Source organism: Meriones unguiculatus, chromosome 20, assembly GCF_030254825.1.
Source record: "Meriones unguiculatus strain TT.TT164.6M chromosome 20, Bangor_MerUng_6.1, whole genome shotgun sequence".
In the NCBI taxonomy this organism is placed as follows: Eukaryota; Metazoa; Chordata; class Mammalia; order Rodentia; family Muridae; genus Meriones; species Meriones unguiculatus.
Window position 1 is genome coordinate 54,179,084 of NC_083367.1, and position 14,367 is coordinate 54,193,450.

At 39.2% G+C, this 14,367-nt stretch overlaps 1 protein-coding gene across 1 annotated transcript in view; it reads left to right on the forward strand.

The window, feature by feature from the left end:
- Window positions 1–9,179, forward strand: part of Sim1 (SIM bHLH transcription factor 1) — a 68,737-nt gene extending 59,558 nt beyond the window's left edge. The window contains exons 10-11 of the mRNA XM_021657961.2: window positions 1,472–1,871; window positions 3,828–9,179. Of these exons, the coding sequence (XP_021513636.1) occupies window positions 1,472–1,871; window positions 3,828–4,558 (1,131 nt within the window). The 3' untranslated portion in view covers window positions 4,559–9,179. The remainder of the gene's footprint in view (window positions 1–1,471; window positions 1,872–3,827) is intronic.
- The last annotated feature ends 5,188 nt before the right edge of the window (window positions 9,180–14,367 follow it).

Below are 14,367 nucleotides of genomic sequence, written 5' to 3' on the forward strand. Positions count from 1 at the left end.
AACTACCCTACCAGTGCCAGGCATGACTTCCTTAAATCGTGTAATGGGCCTTAAATCCAACCAACTTCTGCGCCACTTTCTGCCACTATTTAAGCAGCAGATGTGCAGGCAGGCCACTACTGTATGTCCCATGGTTTGTTGCTGTGTAAATGATGGTGGCATGGTCCTTCTAGCACCATGAATGCTAACATGCTACCAATTTTAGCACACTGAAACTGAGCACACTTTCTTGGGAGGTCTAGGATGCTGTTTGGTTCCCTTTTAAACTAAAAAATTCTATTAACTATTGCATGCGTGTTTGTGCGCACCTGTGTGTGTAGGTGTGATGTGCACGTGAGAGTGTGGATGTGCATATGCCACATTGCGTGGGACCATGTACACACGGAGCTCAGAAGGACAGCATGTAGGAGTCCTTTCTTTTTCTGCTATGGGATTTGAGACTTGAACTCACTTCTAGGCAGCAAATGCTTTTACCCACTGAGCCATCCTGTTAGCTCCAATTTCACGATTTGTTTTTTAACACCTGAGGATGGAGTTTGGAGAAGGTGAGCAGCTGAATTCCAGCAGAGGCAGATGGCCAGCGTTCCTCCCATATGTGTAACTAAACTTCAGAAACAAAACTGTGAACAAACTCGGCTTATACGGGCCAAGGCTTTCAAAGTGGCATTGCACTGGAGTTAGGCAAGCATTTAGTAGCTTTTCTGACCGTGTACCTGGCACAAATTTCAGAGAGTTAACAAATTATCCAGGGGCTGGAGAGAGGGCTCATTGGTCAACAGCTGATAATGCTTTTGATGACTTAAGTTCAATTCCCAATACCCATGTTACGTGGCTTACAACAACCTGTAACTTCAGTGCAGCAGGGGTTTAAGGCCTCAGATTTGGTCACACGCTCTCCCCATATACAATTAATAATAAATAAACAAATAAATAAAATTTAACAAAAAGATCAAGGCTAGGAACCTTGGTACCTTAAGCTTTAGTTTTTATCTCGTTTTTCTAGGAAGAAACATGAAAAGAAAATTGATACAAAATAGGAAACTTTTTTTTTTTTTGACTCTTATTTAGGCAAGTCTATTTGGGTGGTAGTGAAGGATTTGCCTTTGGCTCTTGGTTTTGTAATGCAGTCCCCCCTTATAGTGTTGGTCAGTTATTTAATCTGTGCCCTAGCATCCTCATCCATACCACTAGAGACACTGGCATTGCACTGAAGGGTTATGAAGATTACCTGGGTAATTCATTTCATTCAGTATCTAGGACATTGATGTTTGCTATTATTTTTTATCTCTTCCAACAGTCAGGAGGATTTTCTGATTAAATTGTTCAAAGTTAGTGGGAACCTTAATGATACAATGAGTCTTATTTTGGCTGCCTCCGGCTTATGTGACCTTGGGCTCGTGCAGAATGAAGGCTGTTTTTGTTTAGCTAACTTGTTTATTATTGATGTTGTCCCTTGACGCTTTGGTTTCAGTATTCGGGATTCCACACTGAAAGATCGGAATCTGACCATGACAGCCAGTGGGGTGGAAGTCCCCTGACTGACACTGCCTCCCCACAGCTCCTGGACGCCGAGAGGCCTGGCTCTCAGCACGAAGTGTCCTGTGCCTACAGGCAGTTCTCAGATCGCAGCTCGCTGTGCTATGGCTTTGCGCTGGACCATTCCAGGCTGGTGGAAGACAGGCACTTCCACACCCAAGCCTGTGAGGGAGGCCGCTGTGAGGCAGGAAGGTACTTTTTGGGAGCACCACCTGCTGGGAGAGACCCCTGGTGGGGCTCCAGAGCAGCCTTGCCACTTACCAAGGCCTCCCCGGAGAGCAGAGAAGCCTATGAGAACAGCATGCCCCACATCACTTCTGTCCACAGGATCCACGGTAAGAGCCTGAAGGACAGCAGATTCCCAGCAGAAGTCTGTACGCGGAGGAAATGACCCCTGTGGTTTTTCTACCTTTGATTTATAGAAACCCACACCAGTGGGATTTTTGAAAACTAAGTCCATCCAGCTTAAGTGTATTTATTTGGTAGTGTTAACCTATCTATGACAGGTGAGAGAAAGAAATTCATCTCTCTTTTTAAAAACCATAAAGGACAGAAATTAAGCCTCGAGGATTTCGTTGATTGCAGTGCCATTCTCAGTGTTTCCACGCAGCAACTGTTTATCAGTGAGAGAACTGTCTATTGTCGTGTTGCAAAGGACAGTCTTTGTTTAGCAGACTACAGGTTCGATCATAGGCATTTAGTTTCTCTGGGAATCAAGTACCAGTTCCTGCCTCTCATCACTATGACAACTAAAACACCACGCTGAAAGAGGTGGAGAAGCCACCAGGATTCACCTCGGGGCGGTTACACAGCTTCACCAGCCCAGAGAAATGAACACTAGTGTTAAAGCTTTAATAATTGGTAATACTTTCTTCAAACTAAATTATTCTGTAAATTACAAAGTAAATTACTTTTAGTAATTACTTTCTTCAAAGAAATTGAGTTAAGATGAGTCTATTCCGGTCATTCTAAATGTGAATCTAGGAGGGTGTTTAATAATCTCCCCATTTTATTAAAAGTCAGTGACATTATAAAAGCCCTTTTGCTACTTTCCCTGCTTTAGCCTGAGAAATGTGCTAGAACACGTGCCCTCACACAGAGTCCTCGCTGCAGAGACTTCTATGAGCAATTTTAACTTTTTTCCATTGTTGCCTTTTATTTTTCTGCTCTTTCTTTGAGTAAACAATCTGTTATGAACCAAGAAACATTTCGGTAGTCTGGTACTAGGAACCCAGGGCAAAAGGCAATTACCTGTCAGATAAAGGTGAGAAGCAAAGCTCTGGTTTAACCTATATGGGCTGGAAGAAAATGTTAGAAATCAAACAAGAAAAGCAGAAAGTAATGGTCTGGTGACACGAGGCTCTTCTGCAGCATTCCCTCAAATGTCCCTGCCTTTTCTATTTTACTTCAGACTTCAGATAATTTAGTTTATGAAATGTGCTTTGCCTGCATTTCTTGTCAGTGCTAGACTTGCCTCTTTGGTTCAGAAAAAAAGTTGTTATAAAAATGCTAATATTTATTTATTCCAGACCTTGTTTCAGAAATGAGTAGTTTTATTTCTGTCTCATCAATAACCAGAGTTTCCATTGTCACCTTGGAAGCTAATGTGCTTACTCTACTATCAACAGCAACATATTTATTTATTTTTATTACAACATATTTCTACAGCTATGTCATCCATCCATTCATACACCCATATACAAGCATTTTTATCAACTCCTAATTCTTTTTAAAACAACATTAGAGCTTTAGTGTAATCTCATTTAAAATAAACCGAGAGTTATTTAAAAATTTCAGTGACTTATTTAAAATATAATGGTTCAGATTATACAATTGTCTTCTTTAAACTAAACTGACATTTTTTTTCATGCATCCATAAAACATGACAGTTCTCTAGAAAATAGCACAAGCCAAATTGTATTCATCTTCCTCATAGTATTTGTAGATGTGTAGGTCTAATAAGATATGGAGAAATATGACTATTTTACTGTTTCACTAATTGACATTTTAACTCATGGGTTTTATCTTCTCAGAAACATTTTATAAATGTTATCTGCAATGAAAACCCACCAATTACATATGAATCTAACATATATCTGAATTCTAGTACAAATGTAAATATTGTGTCATATAGGCTTGTTTCTGTTTCCAATATTGCATTAAATGAAAGATGTAAGGTGTTTTTTTTTTTTTTTTTTTTTTTTTGGAAAGAAATGCACGTGTGTGTGTGTGTGTGTGTGTGTGTGTGTGTGTATTTTGACACCACTTACTTTTTACTTTTTGTGATGTAGGTCGAGGTCACTGGGATGAAGATAGTGTGGTCAGCTCTCCAGACCCTGGGTCAGCCAGTGAATCAGGTGACCGATTCCGCACCGAACAGTATCAAAACAGCCCTCATGAACCTAGCAAAATTGAAACTCTCATAAGAGCCACCCAGCAGATGATTAAGGAGGAAGAGAACAGACTACAGCTACGGAAAGCCCCTCCAGACCAATTGGCCTCCATTAACGGGGCCGGGAAAAAGCACTCCCTGTGTTTTGCAAACTATCAACAGCCCCCACCGGCAGGTGAAGTCTGCCGCAGCTCAGCTCTTGCCAGCACTTCGCCATGTGACCATGTGCAGCAGAGAGAGGGAAAGATGCTCAGCCCTCATGAGAATGACTATGATAACAGCCCTACCGCACTGTCTCGGATAAGTAGTCCGAGTTCTGATCGCATTACAAAATCCAGTCTAATCTTGGCTAAAGACTATCTACACTCAGATATGTCTCCTCATCAGACATCGGGGGACCATCCTGCCATCTCTCCAAACTGCTTTGGCTCCCACCGGCAGTACTTTGACAAGCATGCCTATACATTAACTGGATATGCCCTGGAACATTTATATGACAGTGAGACCATTAGGAACTATTCCTTGGGCTGTAATGGTTCACACTTTGATGTAACTTCTCATCTAAGGATGCAGCCAGACCCAGCACAAGGACACAAGGGAACATCTGTTATAATAACCAATGGAAGTTGATGTTTTTCTAAGATATCTTGTTCTTCAAGGGTCTCTGGAACATATTTATCGTTTAATACCCCATTAGCAGCATTTACCATGCCACAGATTGTTAGAGAGGCTAAGTTAAAATTCCTGGCTATTTGACATGCGTTCCTGTGAAATCAGAGAAAACATAGCGCCAACATTCACTTGTACACAGATAAGTGAGCTAAAAGGAATACAGAAATTGCCCACATATTACAGAGAAACAATTATAGACAAGTTTGAATTGAAAAAAAAAAACGAATACAAATTAAGCATATATACCACATAGAAGGGCTTATGAATGAAACCACTGTGTTGTGACAATCTAGTAGAATTTATTATACACACAGATCATATGCCGCTCACAAACCGCCACGTACACTTCTCATGCATAAACACACAAAATAGGTACTTTTCTCTACCTACCACATACAGCTTCTCAAAGAAATATCAGTTCCCAAAACAATGAGGAAAAGGGAGATACATCTTGCAAACAAATTTCTTCATGGTTTCAAAGTAGTCCACTCGTTTGGTTCAGGTGTAAATTAGAGAGGTGATTCTGAGGATGGTACACGAATGTGCTTTCACCTGGCACCCATCATAGGCAATCAGGAAAAGGTGATACTCAACCTTGCTTTTGAGCTAGACAGGGACCAGGAATGCGCTGACACAACAATAAGGATTTTTCTGAGTCACAGCAATGAAATTTTGGGAGATACATTAAAAAAAAAATGTGGCCTACTTAACTTTAAGTGGCTCAGTGGAAGAAAGGGCACAGCAGGGTTGTAGAATGATACACAGCAAGGAGGTAAGTATTTTAAAATGCTACAAAGCACAGATATGCAAGTGGAGAGCCTCATGACAGAGCCGAAGATAAAAGCTTAGGGAGATACACAGGTGGCTCAAAGGGTGCACAGGGAAGCCACAGGAAAATGTTGATTTCCTTCGCTGTTTGTAAACAACGAAAATGACACACTTGCCCATTTGTCCATGTGGCACAGTGGAAAATCCAGTGAGCTGTATGGCAGGATCTGAATTGCGTTGAACCTTGCATGTCACTTAATTTTGGGAACAGAGATGCATCACTCATAGTTTATGCACCCTGGTTCTCTTGTCTGAAGGGCAGCTCCTATCCAAGGTTCTGTGAGTCACTGGTCTGCTGAAAGCAAACTCCTAAGCAGTTAAAGCTCTGCTATGAGTTGTCTGCTATGAGTCTGGTGGTTCCAGAGTTTTCATACCCTAGCAGAGGTCTAGATACTTTGTTACTTGAGAAATACGTGGGCTCTTTCAGGCAGGAAGAGTTGCAGTCAACCTTCTCTTAGATACAGCCAAATGTAGGTGGTAGAACTTTATGAGGGGGAAGAAAAAATAGTTAAATTTATTTAATGCACTATTCTCTAGTATTCAAAGAAAAGTGACATGTGTGGTTAGAAAAGTTTCATAGATCATATTTTTTAGAATCCCCATGCCTGTTACTCTTGCCATATTTAAGGAGGAGAATGTACTGGAAGGACTTGATAATTATGAAAACATTACATGGAATTGGACACTCAGGGATTAGTACTATATTTTCATCGCTCAACACAGTCATTTTGGTGACAGTGTGTATGATAATAAATTTAGAGTTGAGCCTTGGGTTGTTTGTACATGAGAGAAGAGGCTACATAAAATCAAACAACTACTTCTTGGGGATAACAGAGTGATGGTGTTAGTGAAAATGAAGACAAGTGCAAGGCAGTGAGAAAACAGCTTATGTTCTTCAATACGCTTTCAACATGTTCAAAGGACAATGAAAATTAATATGTGAACCATAAGAAAAATATTTAAGTAGTTTTGAGAAAATTATTTCCAAGAAACACAAAGATCAGGTAATTTGGATAAAATATCAACATGAAAAATGTTTTCAGGATGGTGAAGGTTTTGCAGAATTCTGTAGATCAGGCACAAATATCTGATGAATATGTATTCTGGGCAGAAAAATCTGTACAAGTAGGTCCTATTGCTGGGGAGGTGTACATTGGTGCCTCAGAGGTACCTTCTAAGAGGTGTTTGTCACTAAAGGAATGCCAGCTGAGTTTTTATGTGGAGGATAACTCATACAAGAATAAAATGTGACCACAACAGACAGATCCTAATAAGGAGGAACAATGCTTCCCAGAATGCCATAGCTAATATTTCTTAAAGGAAGACAGAATCATCTACATTACATATTTATGTAAAATCTTAGTAGATTGGCCCACTTAAAACACATAAACCATTTAATGAAACAAATGTCAATTTTGCAGTGGCAGTTTTATAATGTTGCATATAGGGCCTCATAGAGTCATAATATATATAGCTTACATTGCTTTACAGAATGGCATGATTATTATAAAGGACCCAAAAATTAATTGACCTTTTACAACTAGATGACTTCTTGCTGTTGGTGTAGATATATAAAATGTATTTGTAATCCACATTATTTTGTCCTGTAGAGGAACAAATTTTCTCATAAAGAATGTGTTATCTGTGTCTTAAAAATATGGGGTGTAAAATAAATACACTTCAAATAACTTATTCAATTAAAATTAAACTTAAATTTGCTTCATTTTAATTCTTGATTTTCCTACCTTTACTAAAAAAATATGGAAAACCTGAAAAGCATCTTTCCTTCCATCACTTTGGGAGTTCATAAAAATATGTTATATTCAATTATACTGCTATAACACACACAGCTCATTGGTCTCTACAAAGCCCATTCTATCTGGAAATATTAAGAATATCTCTGATGACAATTTACTTGCTCTACCAAGATAAAATTTAAAACTGTGTATGACCAGTGCAATACATGTTTCCCTAAATTTTCCTGGGGAAAAAAATCTGTTAAAATTATTATTGAGAACAAACAGTTGATGTATTCTTTTTCAGATGTATTCTTAAGGTCAGAGACACTGTGGTCAGACATTTGTGTGTGCCTCACCCCCACAAATCTTTTGATATCACATGCAAAATCTAATGAGACAGCTTTTCTAAACTGTTCTTGCCTGTACAAGACACTACAACAGAACCGATCGGACATTCAAAACCAGACAGGATGTAATAAACGATTCCTTCAGTGTTTAAATAGAAAACCACTTATTATTTCCAGGTTATCGTTTATAGGGCTAGAGTATTGCCAGTGAGCACTGTTCGTAATGCTGCCTGTGCCCCTGCTGCCACATACTGCCTTCGGGCAAAGAATCCCAGTTAAAATAAGCTTTAATGGGATCTCCTAATACAAATAATATGTTCCATTTCCCTTTCTTTTTTTTTTTTTACATAGAGTTTAATTTTAATACGAGATTATTTGGAAAATATGAGTAGATATTTAAGATAAAATGAAAGGGCCCCCACCCAACATCTAGATCAAGTAAGTGATAATACAGCTGGAAACATCCTGAGTTCAGACTTGCTATTTTATAACTCTGTCTCTTGCTCTTTCTTTCTGTCTGTCTGTCTCTGTCTCTCTCAAAACCAGCTAACGACTAAACTATTTGTACTAGCAGTACCTGGTAGTGACAGAGTGAAAACCGAGTATTTGACTAGGAAATCTTGCCTTGGTGTAGTTTACACTGTGATGCAGTCCTTCTTGTTAAAAAAAACAAAACAAAACAAAACTGAATGTCTGGATTTGGATTCTTAGGTCACTCAAATGATACATGCAGACATCCCGGCTTTCTGATTGACTTCAAAACGAATGTAATTCCTCCAAATAAGTAATTGAGCATTCATGTAAATGTCAGGTTATTTTGTGAATAAGAATTTCACTGTAGGTAAAATCTGTTGGCTAGCTCTTACTGTGAAAATACATGCTAAATAAGATGTTTCAAATTTTAAGTGGGTGACAACAGCTGTGGATACATGCAAGTGTATCATAAATTGAAAATGTTCTTGGGGGAAAGTTTTGTGTGGTACTTATTTCTTGTGTACAAAGGTTGTACGGGTAGTGCTTAAATTCTAAAGGTAAGATGACAGTCAATTCCATATGGACATTTGTTCCGAGTTCCTTCTCTAAGCCTGTGTGCAGAAAAGTACACACCCCCCCACAATCACTTTTATCTTACTTTGAGAATTTAAAAATGTGCTATATGCAATGTGAATGTATGATGATTCGCACAAGAAATTGCAATTGGTAATTTTAAAACTAAGCATTGTAGTTTTCTTTGCTGGGGTTTGCTGTGTGAACTTGCCTTCATAAACTAAGTAAGAGGAATTTGTCCTAATCTGCTAACCTTAGACACATCCTATCAGTTTTTACCCAAAAATTATGATGTGTTTACATTTCAAAAGAAATGAAATTGGCACGGACAAATTTTTTTTACAATAATTGTAACTTCTTTTCAAAAGAATGGATTTCAAAAAAAAAAAAGAAGAGGCACTTCAAGAAAAATAAAATATTTTATGCTTGTTTTTTGACTGACATTCTATTAAAAGGATTATATTTGTGAGAGAAGATGCTGGTTCCGAAATACCCTCTTGCAATGTATAGTTTTTAGTGATACTGTAGTATAAACTTGTAATCTGAACTTTTACTTTGGAATGTAAAGTAGGAAATAATAGCTATGTCAATGATATCTTGCAAAGTGTCCTCATTTATAATTATTTATATTGTAAATAGCTTTCTGAAGTAAAATTGAAGTTAATGTGCATAAAATGTATTTATTATGTGAGGAACTTTTGGTTTAAAATATAGTTACCAATATGCAGCTGGGGTCTGAATTATTCTTTGAAAGAAGAATCTTTACAGGACAAAGCATATCTGTCATCTAGACTGATGCGCTCCAGAAATGACAGCCATCTTAGCTCCGGGTTTGGTGGGGTTGTGCAACTTTGCAAACACACCACGCCACACATGCAAGAGCAGAAGGTTATGCACACACAGTAACCTTCCCGCAAGGGGTCTGTGTTGTCAGACCCCAAGTGTAGTTTCTTACTGTGTCATCAGGATGTTTCGGCAGAACTTCCTCTTTTCTTTCATTGAAGCTATTTTTTTTTCACGCAGTATATTCTGATTATGCCTCTCCCGACTCCTCCCAGTTCCTCCCTCCCCACTTTACCTGCCATCCAGATCTGCATCCTTTCTGTCTCTCATTGAAAAACAGTCATCTAAAGGAATGATAATAAAGTAAGATAAATAAAAACCAAACAAATCAGGATGTGGGAAAAGCAAACAAGAAAAAGAAGTAAAGCAAAAGCACAAGAATTGCATATAGACACGGAAACGTACACATTCACATACTCAGGAAAGGAATCTCATAAAAACTCCATGCCAGAAGCCGTAATATATACAGAAAGGACCTATAACATGGGAGGGGGACCCCCCAAAAAACCAAAACAACAGCAACAATAAAATATGCCGACTTATCAGCATGAGGGAAGGACCTGCAAAGACACCAGGGACTTTGTTTTGTGGCGTCAATCTATTGCTGGGCATCTGCCTGCCCTTAGGAGTGGTTTGTTGCCCAGTGAGACTACCTTTGGAAAAAACTAAACCTTCATTTGCAGGTGGTTGTCAATTGGAAACTGCTGCTGGGCTAGGAACAGGGCTTGTGTCCATCTCCCCCGCAGCTCTAGGACCTGTCTGGTGCAGACCTGTGCAGGACCTCTGCATCAGCAGAACTTCTCACTCTGTTTTTCTAAATGGAAAACTCAAAGGTAGACTGTGCTTCTTTACTGCCTAACAGGAAAAACAAAAACAAACAAACAAACAAAAAACCACCCTAGTGTTCATTCAAAAGCACGTGAAAAACCACATCTGTATAATGTTTTTTGTTTGTTTGTTTGTTTTGGCATCCCAAGGGCTTCGAAAATCTACAACCAGGAGATTTTCTTTCCCCTAGGTAATTCTTTAGTATTATGTATTTAGTATTTAGTATTTATGGCTTCTCATGGTTTTCTTGTTTTATCACCCCAAATTTATGATTTGCAACAGTGTGTTTCAGACTAGTTCAACAAACTTAGACAGTACTCTTTTAACTCAATAGGAATGATGCTGTTTGTGTTTTGCAAAGCTTAAAAAAAAAACAAGCTAGACAATATATCAGAATACCATCATTTTCAATATGGTATGTATCACTCTAGTATTTATCAGATATTTTACAACATGGTTTAAAAACAAACAAAAAACCAAACACTTGTTTTAGTGCTTTTAGCCATAACAATAAATTTGTTTTTATCTGTCTCATTTCTCAAAATAACTGCACTTTGGAGTTAATACATAATATTTATTGAATAATGTATTAGCCTTATGCCACAATAACAAACACCTGAGACAATCAGGTGTTTATAAAGAGAAAACTTATTTTAATTTTCTTTTGGTTTCAGTTGAGAATTATTTGGCTCCATTGCTCAGCAAGGCAGCACATCCTGGCTGGAGTTGACGTGCCTTCAGGTGACTGAGAGACTTCCTCCTAGGCCCCGCCTCTTTAATAGAGTCACTTCCCAATAAACCCAAGCTAGACACCAAGCCCTTTTAACTCAAGGGACTTCAGGGGTCATGATGAAGTAGATACAGATCAATACCCTTCCTCCTTGTAGGGTATTATAAGCATAAAAAGCACTCATATAACTTTTCTTATGTGCTTTGAAAAAATGTAAGTTCTTGAAGTAGTCATAGAATGGAATATTCCCTGTCTCATTCTAAGGCCCAGATTGGAACTACCACCTGGCTTTTGACACTGTTACCAGGGAAGGTTTTTCACTCCAGGACACGTTCGTGTGTATTCAAAGGCAGCACCTTTCTGGACCTGCCCCCAGGACCCTGCCTCCACCTCAGAAGAAATGGTAGAGGTGACTATATTTTCATTCCGAAAAAACTTATTCTTAAAAAGAGTGATGCTCACTTGTTGAGCCATGGTGTGTCAATCACTAAAACCTAGCTCAGATTATTATGGAAGTCAGTGAGATCGCTTCCCACCAGAGAGGAAGATTCTGGGGCTCTCCGTTTTATCACTGAAGGAACACAGAGTCAGAGCACTAAGTTTCTCAGTCACAAAGCTTGACGTCGCAGAGATGAAAGTTTGAACCTAGCACATTTGATCTAGAACATTACCTTTCTTTGTTCTGCTTTCTTTGAGCAACAACAACAACAACAATACATATAGGGAAGGAAACCCTTGTCTTAGTGATGGTTGCATAGAACAAATCAGTCAACCCAATGAAAGTGCATTGGGTTAGGTGCTGGGGTTTCTGTTCTCCAGTTACCCTGCTGCAAGTACCAGCCTTAAGAGAGCCAGGCCAACACTGCGGTCTCCTCAGCTACACTGTGCCTTTCTGCTCTGGTGTCCGGAGTTTAATATGCCTGTAGTCAAGTTGTCTAACAGGATGCCTGTGATATTTGATTTAAAAAATTGTGATACGAGGTAGAACTTAGTGTGCTTAAACAAGCACTATACCACCGAACCATGTCCCTAGCCCCTGAGGTTTGCCTGTTTTCTTGGACGCATTTTCAACTAGTAAAATATAATTAACTTAAGTAGTAATTAGGAATTATACAGTTTTCAGGTTATGAGCTCAAACATAAGTATGACTTTTCATGATTGCCGCTAAAGATTCTGTTTTGTTACATGGAAGGCTTCCACTTTTTCTTTATCCTTCTTTCAATTTATTTTTTTAATTTATTACAATTTATTCACTTTGTATCCAAGATGTAGCCCCCTCATTCATTCCCTCCCAGCCCCACCCTCCCTCCCACATCTCCTCCCTGCCCCTTTCTAAGTCCGCTGATAGGGGAGGACCTCCTCCCCTTCCATCTGATCCTAGCCTATCAGGTCTCATCAGGACTGGCTGCATTGTCCTCCTCTGTGGCCTGGTAAGGCTCTCCCCAACCCCCCAGGGGGAGGTGATCAAAGAGCCAGCCACTGAGTTCATGTCAGAGACTGCCCCTGTTCCCTTACTAGGGAACCTACTTGGAGACTGAGCTGCCATGGGCTACATCTGTGCAGGGGTTCTTGGGATAAAATTTCAACCAAAGCTGGGAGGTGGAGGGGGTGGCACAAACGCCTTCAATCCTAGCACTTGGGAAGAAGAGACAGACAGATCTCTCAGTCTGAGGCCAGCCTGGACTACAGAGTGAGTTTCAACATAGCCAGGACTACACAGAGAAACCTTGTCTTGAAAAACAGAAAAAAGAAAGAAAGGATGAAAGACAGAAAGAAAGAAAGAAAGAAAGAAAGAGAGAGAGAGAGGAAGGAAGGAAGGAAGGAAGGAAGGAAGGAAGGAAGGAAGGAAGGAAGAAAGGAAAGAAGAAATTCAACCAAAGGCAGATGGATCAGTGGCTAAATTGCTTCTCTTGTAGAGTACCTAAGTTCATAGGTCCCAGCACCTAAATAGTACAGCTCACAACTGCTTGTAACTCCATCTTCATCTAATGTCATCTTCTGACCACAGGTACCTGTACTCATGTACACAATCCCCAAAACCAACACACATGCATATGCATAATTGAAATTTTAAAAAATCTTTAAAAATCCAACCAAAGCTCACTCATTCAAAAAATGGGATAGGTCAGTAATGAATGCATTGTCATTTCTCTCTCTCTCTCTCTCTCTCATTCTCTCTCTCTCTCTCTCTCTCTCTCTCTCTCTCTCTCTCTCTCTCTCTGTGTGTGTGTGTGTAGGACAGAAGTTAACCATGGATGTTGTACCTCCTCAGGAGCTTTCCACTTTGTTTTTTGAGTCAGGGTTTCACTGAACCTGACGCTCATCAGTTTGGTTAGACTGGCATGGTCAGAAATCCCCAGGGATCCTTCTGTTTGTCCTCCCCAGCTCTGGCATTACAGGCAAGTATATAGCGGCTCTAGTGGAATCAGCTCTGTATGCTTATGTGACAGGAACTGTTCTCATTTGAGTAATTTCCCAGGCCCTACTCAGTTCGTTTTCCCTCCTTTGTACGCCTTTGTTCTTCCCCAGATTTTATGTATGTCGCTGTCTTGTTTTTTATGTATGTCGCTGACATGTTACTCTCATGGCCACATACACAGGCATCTACATGGAACCCACTCTCTAGTCAGTCTCTAAGGCCTGTTGGTGAGCTTCTTGACTCAACTCCAGAGCAGCTTTTTAGTTCTCCATTATTATTGTTGTTGTTGTTATTATTATTTACAATTTATTTGCTTTGTTTCCCAGTTGTAGCCCCCTTCTCTCATCTTCTCCTCACCCCACCCTTCCTCCCTCTTCCTCCCCTATTTCCTCTTCCCTAGTCTACTGATAGGAAAGCAGCATTTTTTTTAAATCCAAAGAGCAACATGAATTCTGTCCTCATAACCCTCCATGCTTTATAAGCTCTTATCTTCCTGAAGTGATTTGACATCTCAATATTTATAAAATTTAAAAATATCCAAATAGCCTACCTGTCATCCTATGTCTTTCTTCCTATTGTTGACAAAGTTTGTTTTGTAGGACACATTATATTGTCTCTTTTGTTTTTACAGATTCTCTCAATTTTCTAAGCTACATTTTTTTCAAACATTATTTTTTCTGGATATCTCTTATAGAAAAGTCAACAACTTTTCTGACAATAGGGAGACAGATATAGACCAACACCCAGACAACTTGGATTTAAATATGTTTCTGAAGTATTGAAAATCAAATTATTTCAGGAAGACAAGAACTGTAAGGCAACATTATGCCTTTACTTTTCTTTTGTGTGAGAAGAGTCTTGGAGTTGTTTTCAACCTAATGACTTTAAGAGCTGAAGAGCAGGTCTTCTGTGACTAACCCATGTTAATGATTTTCACCTGCTGTTTGTATAGTAAAGGATATGATGTATGTGACATTTTGGCAGCT